At 39.2% G+C, this 26,482-nt stretch overlaps 1 protein-coding gene across 2 annotated transcripts in view; it reads right to left on the reverse strand.

The window, feature by feature from the left end:
• Window positions 1-662: 662 nt before the first annotated feature.
• Window positions 663-26,482, reverse strand: part of LOC113127890 (E3 ubiquitin-protein ligase DTX4-like) — a 31,596-nt gene continuing 5,776 nt past the window's right edge. For both annotated transcript variants that reach the window (XM_026302780.1, XM_026302779.2), the window contains exons 3-12: window positions 15,941-16,155; window positions 14,894-15,795; window positions 5,306-5,367; window positions 4,986-5,147; window positions 4,680-4,741; window positions 4,431-4,597; window positions 4,199-4,352; window positions 4,003-4,092; window positions 3,783-3,881; window positions 663-3,661 (exon numbers count right to left, since the gene is read on the reverse strand). In XM_026302780.1, the coding sequence (XP_026158565.1) occupies window positions 3,530-3,661; window positions 3,783-3,881; window positions 4,003-4,092; window positions 4,199-4,352; window positions 4,431-4,597; window positions 4,680-4,741; window positions 4,986-5,147; window positions 5,306-5,367; window positions 14,894-15,795; window positions 15,941-16,155 (2,045 nt within the window). In that variant the 3' untranslated portion in view covers window positions 663-3,529. The remainder of the gene's footprint in view (window positions 3,662-3,782; window positions 3,882-4,002; window positions 4,093-4,198; window positions 4,353-4,430; window positions 4,598-4,679; window positions 4,742-4,985; window positions 5,148-5,305; window positions 5,368-14,893; window positions 15,796-15,940; window positions 16,156-26,482) is intronic.

Raw genomic sequence — 26,482 nt, forward strand, 5'->3', positions numbered from 1 at the left:
AATTAATCATACTCCAGCTAGTATTGTTCAATATTTACACTGCTTTTATCAGGTTTTGATGGTCTCTCTCTCTCTCTCTCTCCCATACCAGCACATTGCATATATCTGTCCCACCCTCCTCTTATAGACAGGTTTACTCCATGAAAGGATTTTATCTACAGATGTTCAGAGATAGTAACACTCTCTTCCTTTGGGATGGGAACAAGTGATGGGTAAAAATCCACAATTATTTAAAGAAGGGACCAAACAAAATATTACTTACTGCTCAGAGCAATTTGTTACTTTTCTCACAAGGCTTTGGACACTGCACATCATGTGTCATATCCATAAAATAGCCAACATTATTTTTATCCTCCCACTTGATGATTTCCCTACAAACTAGTGATGACATTTAACGTTTTCGCACACAGAAATCAGTTCAGAATTATTTCTTTTAATAACCAAAGGCTAACTGAAATCAATATAGGTGACTTATAAATCATACAAAGTCAATGTTGGTGGTCATTTTCATCAGCCTCCTGCTCCTGACACTCTGCTGTTAAAACAGCAGGTGGACACGAGACCAAAATGTCCATTGACAAATCTGTTATGAAACCTTCCAAGGTCACAAATATCGAGTGCTCAGATTAAGGCTCAGTGCAGTACAATAGTGGAACAGGTGATACCGAAAAAGAAATTTATTCTTTACGTCACTGGAGAGCAAATGTAGCAAGTAAATAGCAAGGGTTTGACTTGCTATTGAAATTCATTGTATTTCACACTCAGATAAAAATCTACCATCAAACTCCTTTTCCAAAGAAAAGATGATGCAAATCAGCTTAATTTCTGTACATAATGAAAAAAGACAGTATTTAACAATACTGTCATTGTAAACCTGTTGTAACAAATGAAAAGAAAGAGCATAATTAATACAACATAAATGTATAAAATCAAGAACTAAATTTAGTCTATGATAGTGTCAAAAATGCTATTAAAAAGCAGATGTGTAACTACATTTCATATTAAAACACAATAAAGAAGTTACTATACAGGGAGTACCATAGCCAGCATCGAGTACAGTACCCAAATAATACCCTAAATTAGGAGCATGTTGGTAGTATATACAGTACGATTCTCTTTCCCCCACATACACAGTTCTTGTACATTGTGAGAAAAGGTCACCCCAACTCAGAGACTGAGCAGTGTGTTATCAGGTGGTGGAGGTGGAGGTTAGAAGGGGAGAGTTGGCAGTTGCCTCTCCTCTGCACTCAACTTCTCCAGCTAAAAATAGGGCTCTTGATATTTTGTCCTGAAAATGTTTACGTATAAGGATTAAATGTCCTAATTCAATTAACTCATTCACAGTGCTAAAGCCTGAATGTCTGACAACAGCTCGTCTGATTCAAATCAGATAGAGAGTGGAGGTCTTCCAGGTCAGAAGCTGTGCGCGGGTCTGATTGGACAGGTTACAGTTAATGATGGCAGCCAATGACAAGCAAATCCAGGTATGAAGTGCCTCCCGTTAATCTGAAATTTATAAAAAATGTCAGTGAAATATGAAGTGGGAAGGTGCACTGATTCTGGAGGGGGTTTTAACTTTTGGATTCCTACACGTTAAATGAGATCCTCAACTACAGAAACACAGACGTCTCCCAGAATAAAGTAACAAGTTGTAATTGTTCTGTTGTTGTTTCTGAGAACTCAGGTTTTGCCTGTCATTTTGCCATGACAAACAGGTCCACTACATACATCGTTAGGGAATTAGCCCACAGCATCTTTATGTACCATCCATCATTATGAAAGTTGTAGACTGTCTTTAGTTCTTGCCTGCGATTAGTCATTCGTGACTGGATGTTTCTTGCCAAAATCAACTCAAAGGTCATAGTTAATGTCAACAAAAACTTGTATCTCTATTTTTTTTTAAAAATGCTAGAACCAGATATTTTTTAACTCACTTCTTAAGTTTTTGTAATGATCCTGGGAAAGTTCATGCTTATCCAGGCTGTAAAAGAACTATGACAAGCCCCACTGGTAAACCAGGACCTTAAACTTAAAAAGCTGCATAAAAATAAATTTCTGTGAAGTCTGATGACTGGAGCTGTCAGTGACAAAAGTTTTACCAGTCCCAATGTCTGGATATCTTTTGTGAAAAACCGCAATTATTTGTTGATATCCACTAAAAGTCTACCAGTATGGGCCCAATTAAATTTATGAAAAGTTTTTTTTTTTTTCTTCTACCCTCTGCTCTGCTTCAGCTCCATTTCTCTCCTCCCCTCAATTCTTCCCAATCCTCCAACCTACTGCCCAGGCTGTCGGTTCATTTCTCCTAGCTTTGAGCAACTAGAACTAAACACTGAGGCCTTGAAACAAATGCTCAATACTTAATTTTAGGGCAACCCCAGAGTGATGATCTTCATCAGGTTTGTCTTCACATTTACACATGTCCTGCTGCATCTACATCCACTTAAACCATGTGTACCATGAAAAGGGACAAAAATAAACTGAACATATATATGTACATACCAGTACCTGTGTATCTAAGGTTAACTTGTGGCTCAATAGTAAGACTCCAAAAAGGCCGAAATGATGAGGCCTTAGTTTGGTCTTTTGTTATTTTACACACCATAAAAAAATACAAAGCCTAGTTAATAAAAAAACCATCAATTCAAAAATAAGAGGTAAAGTATGGAATGGCAATAGCTGACGATTACGGTGATGATACAAAGTACCTGATACAAAGGTAATGCTTTCATTTGATCCAGTGGTTTGCAGGCTGAGGTGTAGTTTGTTAGAAACACCAAAAGAGGGAGCAACATCACTAAACATCAAATACACTGAGGCAGGTGGCTGAACAAAGCAAGCACCCAGTCTGACTGTGCTCCTTTCATCACTCTTGGTTTCCTTATGTTTTTATTGATAGCTAAATTTTACTCTACTCCTATCTTACCCTACGTTCGTGCACCATCTTTCTCTCTTTCTGCTGTACTCTTGTTCACCTTCCTCCAGTCTCCTCCACCACAGCCTTTTCTTTTTCTTTGCCCTTTTTCTCCTAGTGTTTATTGAACTGCTCTAACATTTTACCACCTTTTATTGTTTCTCTCAGTAAAGTAAACTTGTTTTTGTTCTAAATATTAGTACCGATTCATTCTCAGTTTCCAACTTTCCAGTACCTGGTGGTTTAGAAGCAAAACCATGAGTGTGTTCATTTCAAGGCTTCAAGGAGTTCTTATTCACTGGTTTTCTTTATGTGCTGCTGCTTCTTCAAACTCCCACTTTGGACAGACTCGCATTGACAGACGAATTCTGCAGTGACTATCAATATCTTGAAATGTGTTTACCTCTGCAAAACAAAATCATAGTCTTCCATAATCTGAAACATCCCCCTGCACCCCCTTTAAGTGCTGGCAGAGAGTCTTTCTCAGCGCAGGACCTCTTTCTTTCTTCCTGTTTTTTTTTTCATGCTTTTCTTCTACTCCTCCTTCTGCCTCCATCCTTCCACTATTCATTGCTCTCGCAATGTTATCTGGTTCCCACCTAGCTGCTTGTCCTTTCACTTCTCCATCAGTACATCATCCTCTGTGATGCCTTGAGCTCTGAGCTCTTCCAGGACATTGTCAAGGTGTCCAGGATCAGGGAAGCCATGGCCTGTCAAGTTGGAACCAAACTCTGTCTTATGGTGAACCTTCAATAGAAGGAAAAGGTTTTGCCTTAAGGTCAGTGATAATAAACCTGGAGTATGTGTTACACAAACTACAGTCAATCAAATTAATGTGTGAGAGAGTCTGAGGTTACTAAGTATATACCTCATTCCAGATGACTGTGTCAGACTCTCCTGTAGTGCTTGAAGTACCAACTGAGAAGATCAACCTGCGGTCCCAAGCAACCAGGAGCAGTCTCAGTACCTTAGCAAAGGTTTGGGAAAAGAAATGATGAGAGGTTCGACTTTAAATAAATACCAATAATAAAGTGTTAAAAATGGATAGGTTGATAGGTGTCTGGAAAAGGCTGTTGGATCGTGCTTACCTTGCGTCCTTTCTCGCTGTCTGGGAGGTAGCAGTGTCGAGGAAAGCCTCTGGCAGTGAAGGGCTTTCCTGGGTTCGGGTGCTCTGGTCCCTGAGAGCAGAGAAACAGAATCCAAATTACTAGTTGCCCAAGCTGATCTCCCTGACCCTGACCAAGTAATACCACCAGGAGAATAAAATCAGTTGTGTTCAAGTACCTGAATGCCTGGGGGTATGTTGTAGATGATGCGTATGGTTTTGCAGTCAGGATGCCCTGGTAGAGAGTGAGGGATGATGTGGTACTCCATCTTCCCTGCCGGTTGGTTGCCAGTCTTCACACCATAAATGGTTTTACAGGTGGGACACTGAAGACTGAGAGAAGAGGAAAATTCTAATTATTTTCTTAAAAATGTTTGAGGAAATGACGAGAATTTTGTCAGTCTAACCTACCTGCCATCTTTGTTGCCATTATTATACATGGCCACCAGACACTGGAAATGGTACCGGTGTCCACATTGTGCTAGTCGCCCGACTGACTCTGCCCTGGAAACAGGCCCTACACCAGGACCTTTGTATCCAGACGGTCCGCCCAGTGGCTCCATACAGATAGTGCAGTCCTAGGGAAGAAAACCCCATTATAAAACCCTAATTTCTCTGCATCATTACCATTATATGTGTACTGTATTAATAAGATATTACCTCCTCTGGTGGACATTTTACTTTCTGCAAATACTTCTTTACCACCTCCTCTGGAGTTTTACCTGCAGACAAAGGGAAACAAAGGAGTGATGGACAAATGCAATGCAAGAATATGGGTCCAGACTGTTGTGTAATTCTTTTGGTGAATCATATCTTACAAGCTTACAGCATGCCAACTGCACTGAGCAAAAAGGCTGACGATAAACAGAGGGTTCTCTTTTATCAGGTGCAGGATGGTTTCAATAATATGAGAATAATGAAATTTTAAGGACGTTATTTTTGTTTTTCAGGTATTTCTTGTCTTACCCTTGCGGACTTGTTTCTTGGTGGTCTTCCTGCAGCCGTGACCAAAGCCTGGCACTGGTTTGATGTCGCTCTTGCTCACAGGTGGAGGGTGAAGTACAAGTTTAGGAGGCCTGGTCAGACACACAGGCAGAGCAGCAGCACTCATCAGGATTCCTGTGATCCCTGAAATACAGAAGAAAATCTAGATTTGTTAGAAGAGTGGGACTGCACAGTTTTAGTTTGAAAGCAGAAATTCTTTCTCGCTAGTAAAATTCAGATTTTCCAGTGACTGGTGGCAGGCCTTGGTGTGTGTGTGTGTGTGTGTGTGTGTTTGTTCTTACCAGCCAGTGCAGGGTGGACAGGACTGGATCCATTGAGATTCTTCACTGGAACAGTTGGCACACTGCAACAGAAGACACAAATTGTTGAGTTACATTGATTTCCACGCTTCCCTTACATGGATAAAGTGACTGTCAGATCAAGTAGAAGAGGTGGGTAAATACTTTGAGATAACCAGGCGACTACCTAATATATACTCACTTTGAAAAATGGATAACTGTCATTCTTGCACCCAAAGGTCACAGTTGACAAAATAATTATGTAGTATGTTTTTGCACAAACTTACAGAAAAATTAGAGAAAAAAAAAAAGACACAAAGCAACTCAGCTCTCCTTGCTTTCTTCTTCCTTTCTGTTATGTGACTTTGCTTCTACCTCTCCATTTCCTATGTTTGCATCTCCTTCTCTTACAGCGCACTACTTCATTTGGCAGCTAGAGTGCCTCTGAGCTGTGTGTTTTTATGAACACTAATCCATGGAGTTTCCATCTGCTCAGTGAGCTCAAAGAGACAGACGTCACGCAGCTGCTAGTTGGGAATTACCTGCTTCATCACAAAGCCCATCATCATCATCTCCAACTAACAAATACACACATATCACATACACAAACTGATATCAACAGTTTTTCTAAAGAATTATATAGAATTCCTCACAGTTCAGCTAATTTGACAATATGAATTTACATAACTCTTTAGAAATCACTCAGTGGCAGTTAGTTAGAATGAAATTATAGTCTTTATGGCACATAAGTGCTCTTTGTCTGCCAGATGTAAAATACCTGCTGGAGGTGAGGGGAAAAAACACATGCTGAGAATGTTTAGAGACTTTTCTTAAAGCCAAGAGTCTGGTCACATCTGCTGTTAACTAAACTTTGAGATATGCCAAATTGGAATATGTCAGCTATGTTGGTAATTTGGTATTAAGACTCTAGAGTGAGGAATAGACAACGTGTTTTAATAAGGAACACAACCACCAACGCATACAAATCAAATCTTCCTTAGCAACCTAAGGATGTCAGCACTCACCACTACAGTCCTCCGGTCTACCAACTGAGATCAAAGGCCTGAGAATACGTTTTTTCTTATCAGACAAATGCAAACACTCATCATTCCTACAAGCAGACTAAGATGGACAAGGGCAGTGTTTGGTGCTGATCTGCTGTTTCCTGTTTGTTTAGCTTTAACAGGCTTTCTGTCAGCATCTTAAGCTGCTTTCACTTAACCATACTCAGCCACACATGACGACACAGGTGTATGACTCACTAGGTTGTGTGTGTATTCTCTGCACTAGAGTGGATGGATTAGTGTTTGGGAAATGAGCTGTTATTTCACATTCTTTAGAGAGAAAAGCAAAACAGAGTGTGAGTAGAACAGTAAATACACTGAGTGGAAGGTAAACAACAGAAATTGCTGATGATCGATGTCACAGCGTGTACTGCTGTAAGCTTCCAAAACACATTTATTTTAATTTATGTGCCATTACATCACTAAGGTAAAAACACTGTAATAGAACACCGGTAGTCACAGAAGGCTTTGATGCTAGTTTACCTTTTCTGCTTGGAAATATACAGTACATCCTTCAAGACACATTGAAATCAGACCTCTGCTATTAAAACTGAGTTGGAGAGCAAAAAAAGCATTCATCAAATTAAAACCTTCACTTCTTTGCGGGGTCATTTTACAGAAAGGCCAAATTCATGACGTGAACCCTTACCACTATGTGCTTAAAGCATAATTTTTAGTTAACGTTGCATACACAGCAATATAACATCTGACACTGTGAAGGTTGTGGTGTATGCATTATTTTCTCTTCCACTTCTGAGGCTTGATCTCCCATTTCCCACGACAGATGCTGGCAATATGATGTGATTAAGGCTGCAATGAATCCTCGAAGCAAATTCTTTGCATCGAGGTTTCGTTTGATCAGTCGCCGATTATAATCGGCCGATATTCGCTTTGGGAAGTTTGAGCGGCGGTCTCTATAACCCAAAACATTTTAACACCACCAACGTCATCAGGCATTTGAAGGTTAGTCACGTAAAGGAACATGAGCAGTTCTCAAAATTAGCTAGCGCGAAGAGAGAGTGGGACAGTTCAGCAGCTCAGGCGCCACTCACTCAGGCGTCGATAACAGAAACGTTTCAAAGACAGCAACCCTACTGCAAGGACAGTATGAAGCATAAAGAAACATCAGATAAAATAATGGAATTCATTTGCCTTGATCAGCAGCCGCTGTCTATTGAGGAAGACGAAGGGTGACCCATGTCCTACTTGGATTCAGTAAAGTTAGTTCGATATTCACAGGTTCGAACTTCTGGCTTCTGTAGTGCACACACCTGAACACATACACATACATACATTCTCTCTCACACACACCCCTGTAATCGGTGAATGGTATCGGACGATACAGCTTTCAGCGATCGAGGATCGGTGATCACCCCAAAAATCAAGGCAAACATCATACAAACAGCCTACTCTGTTATAAACAGACTGATAAAATGACATACACCTATATTACATTCGCACCTGATCATGTCAATGACATTGAGTCATCTTTCTCTCTCTCACTCTCTCTCACTCACACACACACACACACACACACACACACAGTTAATAGGTTGCTGCGTTAGCAAGGAAGGCTTAACTGTATGAGGTAATGAAGACAATGAAAAGAGGGCAGTGTTAAGTCTGATCCAGGATAAGCGTTGTTGTCAGAAATCCAGCCAGCCCACACTTGTGGCTCATCAGACCATCAGATAGAGCTCCTTTAGTAGAGAGGAAGGGAGAGTAAGGGAAGAAAGGCGACACAAAGGATATCTGGTCTGGGAGTTGAACCAGTCTCACCACATTCATGGTCAGACAGGCTAACCACCACACCACACGTAGCCCCAGAGCACGTTAATTAATCTGAAAACTTGGGTGGTGTGTTTTGCACTTCAGAAATAGAGGCTTTTTGAATTCACTAGGCTCTGATTGGCTTCTTCTCCAGAGCAATGGCAGCTCCCTCCTCCGTGACTGCCAAAATGACTGCTGAGGAACCAAGTTAAAATAATGAATACTAGGGCTGCAACAACTAATCAATGAAATCGATAAAAATTGATTACTAAAATATTTTACAACACTATTTCTTGATTATTTCGGTCTGGTGATATAGGTGCACACTGTGACGTAGGGAGCAGCTGTGGAGATGATAATGGCAGAGGCGAAGAAGAGTGAAAGTCACATTTTTAAATGTCCCAGTGTTTCAGACAGTCTTTCTGACAGTGGCTCACATGATGACACTACCTAGAGCTCTTAGGACTAAAGTCTGGTTAATGTTCGGTCCATGTTACTCGGACAATTGTGTTTTTACATGGAGCTCACCAGGATAATATCTAGCAATGTTCAAGTGCATGTCTTAAAGCATGTCATTAGGGTTCATGTATCACTCACTTTAGCTTGTGAAGTGTGAAAGTCTAGTAAACAAGTGCAGTTTTTAGTTTAATAACATTTAAGATCTGTTTAAATGTCAGTGTAATCACACAAATAAAATTCAAGTTAGTTTTTTTTTTTATTACATATGTAGCTTGTAAGGCTGTGCAAAAAAATCTATTTAGATATAAATCAATATTTTTTTTAAACAATGCAATATTGATATTCCAAACCCTAATATTCCTACTGCCCTAAGGGGCTGCTGTAGTTTCCCTGCCCAATGCGGCAGATGGGGCCAGTCCTTCTCTTACAACTTGCGTCTTTGACTTCAGGAGCAAATTCAAGCATAACAAGTCTGGGTTTTCAACAACACTATATGGGCTCAGATCTTATGAGCTAAAAAAAGCACAATGTTTGGGCACATCTTTTGAGACTGAGCTGAGGCTTAAGGGCTTTTTTTCATGTTTATAATCAATATGAATGTAAGAATAATCCGCACATGCACTTTATTATTATGTTATTCAATGTTCAATAGGGCTGGCTATCATTAACGACGTCATAATACGATACGTAGCTTGACACATGGGCATTGATTATGAGGTGAGAATAGGCTCAGAATCAGCAACACTGAAAACTAGGATTTGAATGTTGAAAATATATTTTTAATGTGAAAATTTTGGTTTCAAAACTGAAAGCTATGATTCAAACCTTTGATAATAAAATTTGAGTATCTGAAAAAATGCTTCATTCTTTTCAGTGTTACAAATCAGTCTCAAATCAAGTTTTAAAACTTGCTTTGAAAACATTCAACTCTGTCCTTTCAAACATTCAACTCACTTTTTGCAGAGTTTCAGATCTGCTCATTCTGACCCTGGAGACCCTTGGAAAGTAAGAGCTGAATGTCTGAAAATGTAGTTTTATTCTTTTCAGTGTTACAAATCAGTCTCTTTTAAAACTTGCTTTGCAAAGTTGTATTTTCAGCACTATTTTTTAAAATTATGAGTATTGCAATACATATATATAGTGCATTATATATTGGTATCAAATCATATCATATCATACCACACTGTATCTAGGTTCATATTGTATCGTTGCCCATGTATCGAGATACGTATTGTATCGTGACATCCTTAACGATACCCAGCCTTGGAAGCTTGTATAAATACTTTGACCATAAAATGTTGGAAACAGACTTCTCTATATTCTTTTATAAAATCTGATTAATGGGTTAATCAAAAACATATTCCACCAATTAAATCATTTTTTGTTGCAGCCCTAACGAATACATATGGCCATAACATAAACCTTTAATTGTGCTAAATTTTCCAATAGACTCCCATGTTTAGATTTTTAGGAACAATGAGGCTATTTAAAGTGTGAGAAATTATTTTGGGAACTACCAGCACCTCACATTAATTACTAAATGTAATTTTAAAAAAATGTTTAATTGCTTATTTACTTTTATTCATTTATACATGACACTTTCGTCCTCCATTAAAAATGACCCAAAAAGGGAAATTATTAAATTCTTAGAGGGGTTAACCCGGGAGATTCTCAGGATGAGAAGAGTGAAAGAAAAAACAAGAGACCTTTAAAAAAGGAAGATCCCGTCTAGGGAGAAAGGGCCTGAATGGGCTCCAGTGTTTTGACCCCCTTCAACCTCAAACCCACCCTTCTACCCTCCATCCACCTCCCACCAGATCACAGTGACCAGGCTTTGTCTCTCACACACCCTCCATCATCCCTCTGCTCCTCCTATTCCCCTGGGTCCAGATGAACATCAGCTGGACTGATTTACACACAAGACAATAACGCATTCCCACACATTCTCAAACACATATTGTCAGACACACAATGCTGCACCCACAGCCTCACACACATTCCTTTTACACACACAGACACACAAGCCCAGTATGGTGTTTCAAGTGGTCTTCCTTTGCTCTAGTGAAAATGTGACAGGTGGACCTCTTTACCAGACTGGTTTGGCATTTCATAAGTCATAGTAAAGTTTAAATGCAAGCTGGGAGAAGGCTGTATATTTATTTTTTTAACAGCTTAAAATTGCCTGAGGATGTTCAGACATGAAACTATGTGCATGTCTTTTTCCAAAGATACCAGATGATACAGACTGTCGAGTCTGGCTGTCTACTTTCTCTTTCATTGCTCACTGAGGTTAGTTTGAATATATTTCACATTTCATTTTCTATTATTCTTCTAAAAAAAAGTTACTACTTGGTCACCCAAGAGAAAAAGAAGTAATAATGCTACAAGTAAAACCAGTATGAAAAGTACCTTAGATTACAATGTCCCTGATAGCATCAGCCAGGTCTCTCTAGAAATACTTTGTATTTATTTTTTTCCTTAATTGCTTAATTCAGACCATCTAATTTTGTTAATTCCTAAGTTTTCTTAACATTGTTTCTATTTAGATATTCTACCAGGTGAAGTTTATTATCATCGAATGATGTGTCAGGTAGTGAGCAATATTCCCCATTTTCAGTAAGCTAGGATTTAGCCCAAGGTCGCAGGGCAATGTCAGCACCTGTAACGTCTTATTTCAAAATAAAATCAAATAAAAATGGCACTAACTGGAAACTCACTACATCTACTTTATAAACTGTTTGTGGTTGACTGTCCTGTGCTTACAGTTTTATTCAGTTTCTGTATTTTTTGCTCATTTACATTCATTCAAGGTTAAAAAAAAATATTCACAGGTTGTACAAATGCCTAACATGTTTAGGCTGCTGTGTAACAGGAATCACATGTACATCACACTGATCATAGAAGATACTACAATTTGTTAGTCTTTAAATTCAAATAAATTCAAATTTTATCAGTTACTGACAAAGCAAAGACACCAGACACAGGAGACAATTATTCTTGAAAATAGGCATGCAACAGACTGCAGTTGATCCGTGCAGATCACAACCCACAGTTCGGCACAAGACCCGTGGATTAATAACTCATTTTTTAAACTTGTAGATTAATCCTACATTTTTAACAATTGTAGAGAAAAGGACAGCTTTTTGCCTGCTGATATTGCTTTTTAAGTAATTCATTACACAGATTTTATTTTTATTACAATCATAGGTTATTAATCATAGGCTATTTTTTTTAAACCAAAAGTTTCTTGCTGTGCTGTACTTGTAATAAATTACATCTGTGTCCTCCCTTTTTTGCTGATCTGAAAAATGGTCATCACAAGTGTTACCCATGTAGGCTACTCATATAGCAATCACATTGTTTTCATATTTCTCAGACATTCAAGAATGCCAGTTTTGTCCAGAGTTCTACCTGTGTGTGGAATAGTAAGATGCATCCCTTATCTGTGGTTACAGCTCCTCCTATAGGCCATACATAATTAAAATGAAAGACTCCAAAGAGATGTAGTGTGCAACCTGTTGGTGACCTAAACAGGTGCCAACACGTTTAAACTGGACTTTAGGGCTGCTCAATTATGGAAGAAAATCCTAATCACGATTATTTTACACAATTACTCATTGGAATACACTTTGGAAATATGTTGCATTTATTGAACAAAACAATGCATTCTCCTTAAAACAAATCATATAAAGTATATTCAAATGTATAAATAGCAATGCTATTTATACTCTTCAGCATTGCACTGAAAAGTGTGTCTTTAATTGATGACTGTGTAGCGAAGAACGTTAAGGGGGTTGTTCATTGTTCTGTCTTTTTTATTAGTTGGTCATATGTCGGTCTGTGTTTAAATGTTAGATGGTTAAAAAAGTGGTGTTACCAAGCGGTGGCTTACGTAGAAACTCTTGCACATAATGTTTTTGATCCATGTCCGCTTCTTTGAATCCAAACTGACGGAATAGCTTCCACGTCGCCATCTTCACTCGCTCTGATTTTTAAATGCTACCAGATACCACAAACTTGTTTCACTGACAGTATAGGCTGAGAGAGTTCGGGCTTCTGGAGGGGCGAAAGTGCTACCAAAGAACGCAGTACTATCAAAGAACTCAGTCCAAAATAACCTGAAAAACAGAATAATCATTTTTTTGATAGTTTTTGTGATTGTTGAGACCCGAAATCAAAATCTAAATCTAATCAAAATTCGATTAATTGCACAGTTACTGCACATTTCTGTGCTTTTGTCCTTATCACTTGCCTTATCTTTTCCCTGTTTCCTAAATAAAGTCGGGTGTCTGTCATACAGGCATGCCTTCTTGCTTAATTTGCTTTTCCTCAGAATGCTATCTATGCAGGCCACTTCCCCTCAACAACCATTCATTCGCTGTCTCATTCCCTTAATCTTCCACTGTAGAGTGAGAAAAGGAGAACACATTCTTCACTGCATTTCGCATTAGGACAGTCAATATTTACGGCTTCTGTTTAAAAGAGAAGGACAATGTGTGTGTGTATGTCTGTAAATGCCTTCACAGCTGGGCATTACTTTGCATGCGTCCATGTGAGTGTGTGTGGGTGTCACCTTCCCCTTTTTCTTTGGGGCTGGCCTGATTTGCACCACTGTGTAATCAATCTTTGACAGTTTGCTGACTCGTTTCTTTGTCATATAGCCCCGCCTCATTCCCATCAGCCCTTGTCTTAGGCTCTGTGTGAGACTGTCCACACACACACACACACACACACACAGACAAAATATATGTATATTTTCCCTGCTTGGATCACTACCAGTAGCAAACAGTATTCACATAATATGTTGCCAATCCAGCACTGGAATTCATGAAGGATGTTCTACCACTTTGCATCCACCTCAAGACATCCACCTAACATAATAAATGCTATGAGGATAAAGAATTTTTATTAACTATGTCATGTTTAAAATAGCCCCAAAACTCTACAAGCTAGTTATTAAAGGAAGCAGATCAAGTAGATGAAAACGGGAAAAATGCAAGCATTCATCAAAATCAACAAAGCTGTAGAAATATAGAGAAAAAGAAGGTAGGAAAATAAAATAAAACTGAGCAGAGAGAGGGGGAAGTAGAAGAAAACAAAGTAATGAAAACCAGCGAGACTCAGCATTGTGCTGCTAATACAAACTAGGCTTGGGTAACCAAACAAAGGTTACTGTGGAGACCAACAATGAAGCTCTTAGGGGCCCACACTGTCGAGACGCGACGGGAAAAGAGGGAGGAGAGAAATGAAGGAAGGAGTGAAGGGGGCAGGGAACAAGCGACAAGGCCAAGGGAGGAGGGAGGACTAAGAAAAAAAAAATCCAGATCTCAAAACCATCTGACTTCTCTTTCAGTTAGCAAGTACTTATTTGCAAAAATCTTATTTGTGGTCTAGCAGGACACTAAAACTGAAAATGCATCACTTCTTGTACAACAGAAGGCTTTTTCACAGTTAGACGTTTCCACCAAAACATACACCTGCCGTAAAAAACACAATTGGGATACTTTCATGAAATGGCTTTTATCATGGCTGGATGACCTCATGGAAAATAGTATTATGAAATCTACCTTTTTATGGTCACAGAAGAAGCTGACTCATGGCAGATTGATATTAACCTCTGTGAGTAAATAACTTTCCTCTCCATGGTATTACTGTGAAGCATTGTAATGCTGGAAACTTAACCTCTGATCATATACCACACACTGCTGTCCACAATCTCATAATCTACCCAGATAAAAAAATTAAGTGGTCCTAGGTCCTGTTAATTTCCACTAACCTTTGTCTTATCTGAAAGATAATGGTACATTTTACAACCAAAAAGTCAAAATGAGTAGAAGAGATTATTTTTTGCATAATGAATAGAAAACAATCCCTTTTGCTTGGAAAACACTTTGAAGTCATAGCCACAAGTCTGACATCAAAGTTGTTCATAATGGCACTTAAAATTAGCTTTCTCCAGTGTATAAAAGAATAAACAAAATCAAAACAGACCAAGTGCAGGTCTGAACATGCATTCGTGCTTTTCTCAAGAGCATGCATATAGATGTTCAGTTTTAGTGTTTCAGATGTTCCATGCTACAACCCCTGAAAATGAATATATGATTTAAGCTTTAACAATCTTGGTGACTATGACGTTTTATCTCTGAAAACCTGCTGCAATAAATGTAAAAATATGCAGCACTATCATCACCTTCTATCTTCCAAATTACAATAAGAGTTATGTAGTGAAGCTACTAATACTGGACTTTAATTCTTCCTCATTGAGAGGTCTTAGTATGTGTGTGCTTCTTTCACTCACCCTGATGCTATGAGCGCTCTGGATTGGGCCATGGCAATCCTCTGTAATGCTGGTCGGCTGAGTCCGGCTAAGCTTGATCTCTGTGGCAATGGGGCATGGCACATTGTTGTCACAGATGATGAAGCTCGCTGTGGCTTCATCACCACTGGTGATGGAGATGGCACAGGAGAAGGGGGTGTGGTCACATTGCTGGCAGGTGTAATTAATGTGGCAGTTGGCACTGATTCATTGGCTGCAGATGAGGAGTGTTTGGGGGGAATGGATGGCGGGTTCAAACTCGGGTTGGATGATGGAGGTTGAGGAGGTGGGAGGGACGGGGGAGGTGGTCTGTTAGAAGACGACGAGATACCCAAAGAGGACGTGCCAGCAGTGAGGACGGCCAGCGACTGAGCAAAGAGCTGGGCATTCCGTCCTGGAGAGGCTGTATTTTTGGAGATAGCAAGGCCATGTGGCAGCGTCTGATAGTAGTTGGAGTTTGAGTTTGTGTTCTGCTGCTGTCCTCTTCCCAAAGTGGCTGACTTTAATGGACTCAGGGGTTTGGAGGTAATGGGTGCTGAGTTCTTGGGCTGCTGCATGGTTAATGAGCGTCTACCTATGGACTGTATCCCTGTTCTTCCTCCCCCTGCTCCTCCTGTATTTGTTTTTACACTAAGGACCAGCATGCATTGCTGGCAGGAACAAGGCTGACCCAGTCCAGTAGCTGGTAAGCCTCCATTAGAGTAGGCAGAGCTTCCAGTCCCCATGCTGCTCCCTGACACCCCAACACCCAGTAAGGCCCCTGTTAGCCCTCCACCCCCTCCTACTCCTCCTCCTTTGGGTATGGGGAGGGGACCAGACACTAAAGGGTAGGCCATGTCAGCACGCCTCTGGATCCTACGACACCTCTGGCTCTGTCTGTTCACCTGCAGGGGGACAGGAAAACACATATTTAAAATGTTTAGTTACTTGATCTTAAAAGCAATCACTGCTTTGGTAAAAGAATTAAAATAGAATCTGATTTTCACATTGATTCTGTCATTGATGTCCAAGTAAAGAACTGAAGCAAACCTGTGTCATGTTTTGAAAATCTATGAGGTAGCAGAATCCGAGCGGTGTCAGGTCGAGGCAGGGCTGCTGGCGGTTGTGGGCGTTCTCGATGGTGATGGCTACTTCCATGTCGTAGGGCGTCCATGTACCTGCATCATTTTCCCACTCCCACTGCCAGCCTTGACCCGGAGCTGAGGCTGGCTCATAAAAACTTCTCCTCACCGGACGGATAGTTCCTGAGGAAGAAAGAAGGGAAAAAGTGGTTGTTAACTTTTTAGAAACAAATTGTTATTACTACCAGATACACAAAGCCTTAAAAGACACAAGGATATAAAATACAGCAGTACAAGTAAGGTGGGGCTGACAGTTAAAGTACATATCATTTGGGGATGGGCTAATGGATGTTTTTTGTCAGTAAATGCTGTTGGTTGCTTTTGTGATTGACTGTACTTTGAATGATTGATTGAGAACTTCTCCAGAAGTCCAAGATGGCAGACAAGGACAAACAAGTGTAGGTTGAACACAATCTGTGCTTTATCTGTATTATGGTAACGTTAATTATTTATCAGTCAAACAGTATTTCTTCTAAAAGTGTGATTGACTGATAAATAATTAACATTACCATAATATAAAGTGTTGATACACTCAAACACTCCCCTCTTCTTCTTTGGTGTTTAATGGCAGATGGCATCCTTAGGTTGCATTATCGTTATTGCCAACTAATGTCTGTGCGTTATTGAAGATGAGCATTAGTATAGTATATAAAGAGAGGGAGAGGACAGACTGTGTTTGCTTATCTGAGGATGGTGGTATAGTATTCAGTGGTCTCATATTGTAGACTGTTATTGTGAATAATTTACTCGAGTTAGTAAGTGGGTTGTTACGATGGTACGTCAGGTTTCCCTAATGCCTGTGAACATGCCATGGGGATGTTTTGTTTTGTTTTTGCCTGTGGGAGAGAGCCCTTGACTTAGCGGTGTGTGTGAGAGACGTTCAGCTAACTGCCGGCTGGAAAATCCATAACTGCATTTCAGATATCCAAAATTACATTTTGACTAGGAAGAGTGACCATTTCAGATATTTACAATTACATTTTGACTAATCAATTCCATATTAAATATCCGATATAACTTCAATGTGCCGTTGTAGCATTTATTTATGAAATCTACAATTACATTTTGACTAGTCAGAATTCGAATTTTAGATATCTACAATTGAATTGTGACTAGTAATATATTAGTTTTGAAAGACAATATATCTCATACGTGTGTTGCATTTCAGATATCTTTAATTATGACTAGTCAAAAGTCTATTAAAGACATCTGTAATTTGACTTTTGACTAGAAAACTATCAAATGGAGAGCAAAAAACACATTTGTGGAGGGAAAAAACTGTTTGTGATATGCTAAACATAAGCGCAGCTCTTCTTTTTGTGCGCGCAAGCTTCACATTTGTGCTTGCAAGTGGGATATTTGCACCTGTGAACTGTAGGTCTATATTTTTTGCTCTGTTTTTGCACCCCTTGGTTTCTAGTTTTGACATTGATGTAACGCCATACCTCTTCACAGCATCTACTATATACATGTTTCATGTGTGCTAGATGTGAACTTAAACTACAGCTTACTACATTACATTACATTTCTCTAATTCTTAGAAATTGCCTGCTCGTTTAAAACGCTCCAAAAACATAAGTTAGTTGGCTTTTAATTACCTATAAATAATCCACATGCATAAAGAATAAAGACATGGAAAGTGTCTGAGAAAGGAACTTGAAAACATGTATATGCAACAATGTCCTGATGTAGCATTCTGACTATATGCATGACTTTCAAAATGTGTCTTTTTAAAAATTCTGACATAAGTGGGTGCATTCATCAAAATAGTGTCACAGACTAGGGGAATGCTAGCCTTGTGATACTTAGCTCTGCAGAGTGGGAAGATAAACAGTTTAGAAAGCACTTCAGCCACTTTGCTCTTATTATACTGTCATATTCTATGTTTACTATATTTCACTAAAGGCACAGCTAGACAAGCAAAGTACAGCTGAGTAAATAATTAAAAATACAAATAAATAACCATAAAACAACAATATCTATTTGTTCACCAGTGGGACAGATGGATGAGAGGAGAATCTGTAAACCAGTCAACCAGAAACTACCTCTGTCTCTATGGGTAACAAACTATTGAGTCAATGCCAGGACAAGAAGAGGGAGGCTTGTGCAGGCATGTAGGGGTAAACAAGAGTCTAATACAAAAAGGTGATATTGGCAGATAATTGTACAGTAGTTCATTTGCTGCAGTAATGGAGAAACTCATATGCAACAGAGTTCTGTGGAAGTCATACAATATGTATTCATAGTATATGCTACAGCAAAAGACGTGTAGAAAGGATATGCTTATGTGTTTGGGGAAAATATATAATTGTTACTAATCAAAAGCAACTATAATATGCAGAGAAATGTTGCATTTTTTATTTCCCTGTCACATTTATGTAGTTTCGTTTTCAGGTAACTTAACGTGATGGACCTGCTCTAGAGTCAACTGAGACTACAATCAACTGCAACAATGGTGTTCTCTCTAATAGTACATAACCACATGGGTGCTATCGTGCAGTTTAATTTAGTGTGCCTGCTGTGCAATGCAATTACATAGTGGGGCTTACTTCACCTCTTTAAAGTATAATCAGTATTCACAATTACATGTCATAGTTCAAGGTCTGCACTTCAACTCATTTTTAAAATAAAAGCCTTTCATTAAATAAAATCAAATAATCTCAGCATTCCATGTGCTTTGGCTTCTGGAATACTGCTTTCTGCAACAGTAGAGGCAATTTTTAATGGCAGCAAGATTTCCACAATAAAAGTCTACAGTCGTATAGCACAACATATGCATACTTTCTCCTTCATGACTATTAATTTCAGGAAACTAGATATCATGCGGTGCTCTTGCACGTGAACCATCCCTAAGCAGCTACTTGGTTTTTCAGGATGAGCCCAAGGCAGTAGGAACACTCAAAATTTCTACACAATTTTTCTAGTTTTCGGGTTGATATAACTGTTGACATTTGGAAGTTAAAACATTTGATAAAAAATATCTCCCAACTTCAATTCCCAAAGTCCATAATGTGAATGAACACTTGTTAGAGCCAGAACTGGTACTGGTAGAAAAAAAGTTGGCTAGGTGCATCCTTATAGTACATATGGTAGATAAATGTATATAATTTAAACCAATGACTGAGTTAGGGAAAAGAAGGCCACACTGAATTGTTCATGATGATAAGTGGATGGTAATTCTAAGGAACCTGGCAACAACTTTAAAACTCAACTTCACTCACTTTAAGTTAGTGAGCACAAGAGACTGGGTGTGTGCATTTGTGTAATCATGTGTCTACAAATGTAGGTATGCTAGGGTGTGCTCCATGTCAATAAATTATCCAACACTTGTCAGATAAAAGCATGTGTTATTGGATCTGTCAGCTAAAGCTACAGGAATGAGTGTTTTAACAGTATCTATATGTCTGTCCATGGGTTGCCTATCTTATGATATGGCAAAATCCCTATTTCTACTGTTCTCTCTCTCCTAAAAAGGAAAAGTAAAAGGAAAAATTAGCATGGGAAATACGGTAAGGAGTCAAAGAAATGAAAGTGTGTGAATTATATTAGAGAGTGGGAGAAGACAAAGAGGCCTGAGGCAGGTGGAGTAAGAGACTGGCCATCTGGTCTTTATTGTTGTTTCTACCAATGACCCCTCCATGCACACTCTCTCTCTCACACTCACACTCATACTCACACACTCACACTCACGCACATTCACACACACTCACACACACGCTCACACACGCTCACACACACTCACACACACTCACACACACACACTCACACACACTCACACACACTCACACACACTCACACACACTCACACACACTCCCACTGACCAGCATGCGAGCATTTTAGGGTCACGCTTCATGCATGTCAGGATTATGGTTATGCTTATCTCACTTCTCATGAAAGCCTCAACATCTTTGACATCATGGGAAAAATCAGCAGCCTGGATGAGCCATCACTTCCTCTTCCTCTTCGCTTGCAGTGTATTGATACATGTCCTGCCCTTTTGTTGTGAATGAGTTGTTTCTGGGATGGTACTGAGCATTGTATGAACTTGTCAAAATAAAAGGAAAATATAGCCTCAAGTGGCGATAAATGGCCCTTGGCTCGAGCGAACAGCCTCCCCGAACGGACCCCTGAATTGACTGCCTCCCCTTGAACTCACCCCCCAAATGGACACCCTCCCCGAGTGCCCCCCGCTGAGTTGACCGCCCCCCTGAATTGACCGCCTAGCCAAGCGCCGAGCGTTCTTGGGGGCGCTGTAGAGCCATTGTTTTGAGGTCGTTTACAAAAGCTTTAAATAACTAAATATTTGCACGCTGTTGAAGTAGGGGCAAAAATTGGTGTGTTTTTGAATATGTTCAGGGAATCAAATTTGAGGTAAAACGTGCATAAAAAAAAGTATATATTTTGCTATTTCCATTTCAGTAATGATCAGTAGTTCTATCTTTCTAAAGGCAACTTATCAACTTATAATGGAAAAAAAAACAACAAAAAAGAGCAATATATTGTTCAAGAATCACCAAAAAACATATTTACCCAGAAAACTGAGTTCATTTCTGAGTGAAAACAAAAATAGTAATATATTTTTTACCTAGAATTCTGCAGCCCTAGTCAAAAACTGTGTTGCCAATCTTTGTACTTGTATTGAAGAGCTTGTCATAAATATTTCTTGACCTCTAACTTTGCTTCTCCACACATTGCCCTCTAACAGGCCCGGGTCTGCTCGAGTAGCAGAGGAACAAGGGATCAGATAGAGGGACAAAACTGATACGTTGCAGGTTAAAACTCTAAAATGAGATTGACACTGCTGAAAAGGTTGTAAGAAGCCAAAGCTGTGGCAAATTTTCCCACCAGCAACATAAAACAGAAATGATATTCAGATGAATCCGAATGAATTATTAGAGAACACACAAATATTCTCTCATTTGATCCATTTTAGAAGCTGACAGAGCTCTAATACTGTCTTTATCAAATCATTGCGTTTGCCGCACTTCGTGACCTGTGCCAGACTTACGTTTGTGTCTATACAGGTGTGTTCACATGCACCCCTGGAGTGCTTTGCTTATAAAAAGCAGATGGAGGAGGAAGACCTGGCACAAAGGAAACTACAGCCTAAACTCCAACAATACAAACCCATGGGTGAAGAGATGAGTATTAGGTAGCAGTTTCAAATGACTGAAAACACTAGTTTTCTGTCTGGTGCAAAATAGGTATTGGTATAAATAAAATCTTATCAATTTCCATCCCTAGTAGATATATGAAATACGAGTGGAAAACAGACACTGAAATGATGTGGGTGAGCCAACAACTTTTCTAGAAATTCACGCTGACATTTAGCCACTGAGAGAAAACCTTCTTTCATACACTCACTTCACTTCTTGTTTAACTTTCTGGTTTCCTCATAACTGTTCCACTTTCTCTGTTCTCTCGTTTCCCTCTTTTGATTTGTTTATCTTGGTATCTCCTGCTTTTGCTGTTTGATGTCATCTTCTCCTTTTGTTCTCACTTTTGCTTCTTTCCTATTTTGTTTTTTTTCCTTTGCTATTAGATAATTATGCAATCTTGTCAGGCCGATTTTGTACAAACTTTTATAAAAAGAGAAAAGGCCCATAAAAACAGGTGTGTTTCACTTAGCTCGACTGAAGTGAAGAAACAACAATAATTAAAACATTAACCATTAAATCTACATCTGTCATAAGCTGATGTGTAAGGTATTGTCATTATGAACCAGTTGAGGCTAGAATATTTATTCATGCTAAATTCTAATTTGTAATACAAAGTTAAAGTCTCAATGGATACATCATCTTCTTACATACAGTGTTACGTTTCTGATTAATATGATGCTGCTCTGTAGCTACAGCAGGAAAAATAAGTATTGAACATGTCACTGTTTTTCTGACAGCTTCAAGACGCCTCCTGTATGGAGAAACTAGTCGCATGCATTGCTCAGGTGTAATTTTGGCCCATTTTTCCACACAAACTCTCTTCAAATCTTAAAGGTTCCATGGTCCTCTTCTATGAACTCTGATCTTCAGTTTCTTTCCATAGATTTGATTTTGTATGAAGTATTAAATAAATTTCAGTAAGCACATTCAATAGTTTTTCCCTGTCATTTCACATTATAACACATAACTGAATTTATGGACATCTATGGTTTGATTTCTTTGCATGTGTGGATTGCATGGGTTGTTACCAACATCTGGTGAAAATTTCATGCCAATAGCACCTTTAGAAATATATTTAATTAGAAAAATGGTGATGTGTTCAATACTTATTTTACCTGCTGTAGCTACAGAGCAGCATCATAATAATCAGAAATGTAAAAATGGTAATTACAATATTTATGCAGTTGTTTTAACACAGTTTAAAGGAATGGTTCGGTCATTTATTACTGCACTTCTATAGTTAGGCCAACTCACGTCAGATCAATCAGGTCAATTATCAGATCATGACCAAAACCTCAAACTAACCACGTTCTGTCACCAATGTCATTTCTCCATTCACATTTCTATTTTTTATGGATTCCATCACCTCCCTGTAAGCCCACTAAACCCTATCACATGAGTCCCAGGCAGTCATTTCCCTGTGTTTGTCTGTGTACTTGTACTTCTATTTTTGTGAGGACCATTTTGAGTATATTTCTATCAAAGTGGGGACATTCTGGCAAGGTGCGGACATTTTCCAGTCCTCACTTCTTTCAATCTCCTATTTGAGGGTTAAGATTTGGTTTAGAGTTAAGGTTAGGGTAAAGGTTGGGGTTAGGCAATTAGTTGTGATTATTAAGGTTACAGTAAGTGTCTAGGGAATGCTTTGTGTCTATAAGTGTCCTCACAAAGATTGAAAGTATGTGTGTGTGCGTGTGTGTGTGCCTTTCGTGTTTACATTTGTTTCCTAGTTAACAAGCTGAGTTATGAACAGAAAAGTTGTGACTGGTCTGGTCTTGGTGTGAAGTTACAACTAACAGTGTAGATTAATTTCAGGTTAAAGTCAAATGGAAATGTAGAGGGAATCTTTGCTCATGACTACAGATGGAGCCATAATAATACATGACAAAAACATTCAATAATGTTGTCACATGCTTTCATATATGTTTGCTGATATTGTGTGTAAAATAATCTTATTATCACAGTAACTTGTCACACAGAGCTGTGACCGCTCTACCCTTTTCCATCTTCCTTCTTCTGGGTTTCCATCCATCCGGAATCCATACCCACTTATTCCTAATTAGGGTCACAGGGATCTGCTGGAGCCTATCCCAGCATTCTTTGGCTGAAAGGCAGGGGTACATCCTGGACACCAGTCCATCACAGGGCCACATAGAGATGAACAACCTCACAGACTCACACTCACTCCTATAAGCAATTTAGAGTCACCAATCAATCTAACATACATGTTTTTGGACTGTTAGAGGAAATCGCAGTCCCCGGAGTTAACCCACACAAGCACGGGGAGAACATGCAAATCCCACACAGAAAGGTCCCTGGCGGGTTGCGAATCTGGGCCCTTCTTGCTGTGAGGCAACAGTGCTAACTGAGCTGCCGTCTTCTGGGTTTCCTTCCCACTATTTTCAGACAATTTATGATGTGTGCACAGACAGAACAGACTAAATCCCATATGCTAACATGAAGTTTGTTCTACTGAGGAATAGTGTGAATTTAGTGCATCTGTTATATAAGTGATCTTGAAAATAATAGTATATTGTGATAAGATTGGGGGATCTGTCCAGGGTGCAGTCCACCTCTCACCCAGTGTCAGGGATTTCAAGATATCTAAAGTGGTCGCAAATGTCTTTACTCTTTCATTCTCGCATTTTAATTTCTCTGTCAGGTGCTGTCAACTATTTTCACTTTTATCTTCCTTCTTTTCACCTGACTTCAGCTCCTTTCTACATCTCACTTTTAAGCTGTCATCTTTTCCTGCTGAATCTCACAGGTGTAATATTCCATGTTGTTTAACTTTCTGTTGCCCTCTCCATCCTTTCTTGACTCCCACCCCCCTAACTTACAACTCACCATCTTTGTCTCTAACATGTTTCAGCAGAAAGAGTCCACTCCCTTGGGTTTTGAGTTCCAAATCAATTTTCAGCTTCAGAGAGAGTGTGAGAGAAAAGCAGAGAAAAAGGTAGATGAAGAAGAAAAGAGAGAGTATGGTAAGAGGTAGAACTCCATATACAATGCATTCAGAGAGTATTCAGACCCCCTTCACTATTATTATGTTACAGCCTGGTACAATTGCTTAAACTCATTTTATTCTCATTAATCTAAACTCAATACCCTATAATAACTAGGTGAAAACAGAATTTTAGGAATGTCTGTAAATTAATTAAGAAGAAAAAAACTGAAATACTACATTTACATATTCAGACTCTTTACTCTGTACTTAGTTGCTATTGTGCAGCTGATGAGAGATGCCTGGTTTCCTCCAGACACAACCTTTATAATTGAGGCCAAACAGTTCAATGTTGGTTTCATCAGACCAAAGAATCTTGTTCCTCACAGTCCTTCAGGTGCTTTTTTGCAAACTCCAAGCACACTTTCATGTGCATTGCACTGAGGAGAGGCTTCCATCTAGCCACTCTGCCATTAAGGGCAGTGAAGGTTGTCCTGCTGGAACTTTGTCCCATCTCCACACATGATCTCTGGAGCTCCGACTCTTGGTTGCCTCTCTTACAAAGGCCCTTTTCCCACTATTGCTCAGTTTGGCTGGATGACCAGCTTTCGGAAGAGGCCTGGTTGCGCCAAACCTCTTCCATTTGAGTATTTTGGAGGCCACTGTGCTCATGGGAGCCTTCAGTGCAGCAAAATTTCTTTCTAGCCTTCCTCAGCTCTGTGCCTATTCTGTCTCTGAGCTCAGCAGGCAGTCCCTTTGACTTCATGGCTTGGTTATTGCTCTGATACGCATTGCCAGCTGTGAGGCCTTCTACAGAACAACGTCCAATCAATTTAAATTACCATAGGTGGACTCCAATCAAGGTGCAGAAACATCTCAGTACAGGTCAAGAGAAATAGGAGGAACCTGAACTAATTTTCATGTTTTGCTGAAAAAGGTCTGAATACTTATGTCAATGTGATATTTCGGTTTTTCCTTTTTAATACATTTACAAACATTCTAATTAACAAAAATAATTTGCATCAGGAACTATATGGCCAAAGATTATGAATCTGATGAGACATTCAGTACCAGCTTTTGTTGTTTCATACTCTGTTATGGGCACAATCAGGAGGGTCAGTACCTACCATTAGTATCAGCTACCCTTCTTCCACTATTCAGGTTAGTGACTTTTTGTAAACTTCAAACATGTTTGCACTGACAGGAAAACTAGTGATTTTTCACTACAGAGCCTGGTATTTCATTGCACTGTCAGTCCACAAATCTCCTATATACTAGCTTTTAAACACAGGTTACTGCAGTGCATCTAAACTTATTCTGTAATCCTGTTGTAACATGGTTTGTAATCAGTGTAAATATTTGATTCCTTCCCCTCCCCTTCATCTCTAGGGAGGCCCCAACAACCCTTACCCCCCCCTCTATCCTGACCCTAACGACCCTGGGCATTAGGGGGGTCTGGGAATGTCTCCTTCAGGAGGACCAGCTGGAGTGAGAGAAGCAACATGCAGCTGGAGAAAAAAAGATGCCCTCAGAATTAGAAAAAAATGCTTCTCCAAAATAAAATTTAAATAGATTTTTCTCATTTTTACACACGTCACAAAATGCAAAAAGCTATGTAAGCTTATTTGCATTTCATAAATTTCACGCTTCTCTCAGTGGTTGCAGCCCAAGTGGTCTGAATTTAGTAATTTCCGACTTACATAGAATATTTACTGATAGAGTGACATTCATTTCCCACCTTCCACCCTTAACATCTCATTGCAGCTCCGGTTAGCTTAACCAAGATGTCTATCATGCACTCCATTGTACACTGAGGAACTGACTAAAACGAACCTCAAACCCAGTTTGTAACTCCAGACACTGAGACAACTGTATGTGATCAGAGTAAGCAACACTCATATGACCATATTTCTGTTGGTTACACGTCCCAAATGGTTATAAACTCAAACTTTAAAGGTCATGTTTTTTATTAATGTAATATTTTTTCTACTCCCACTTGCAAAATAATATCACTATGAATAAAGTGGTAGTAACTGAGGAAAGTTCATCAAAACTAATTCATCCTCTAGTATACAAGAAGCACCGTGTATTATATTTCCTGTTAGTTTGGGATGAAAGAAAATCTATATTTTTAAGTATGAACATGAATAACGTTCAAATACAGAGCAGTAGGGCAGACTGCTTTCTATATATGACTGTAAAGACACATTCTCATTTTTTTTTGGCTGATGACACAGTGCAATTTTACTAGTCAAGTAATTAACATGTACAACCTGTAGCTTGAAAGGCTGAGCTCAGAAGCTTGGAGCTTGAAGAGAGCGCAGCTACCAGGTTTCTTTTGAAGAA

The sequence above is a fragment of the Mastacembelus armatus genome, chromosome 1 (genome assembly GCF_900324485.2).
Source record: "Mastacembelus armatus chromosome 1, fMasArm1.2, whole genome shotgun sequence".
Lineage (NCBI taxonomy): Eukaryota > Metazoa > Chordata > Actinopteri > Synbranchiformes > Mastacembelidae > Mastacembelus > Mastacembelus armatus.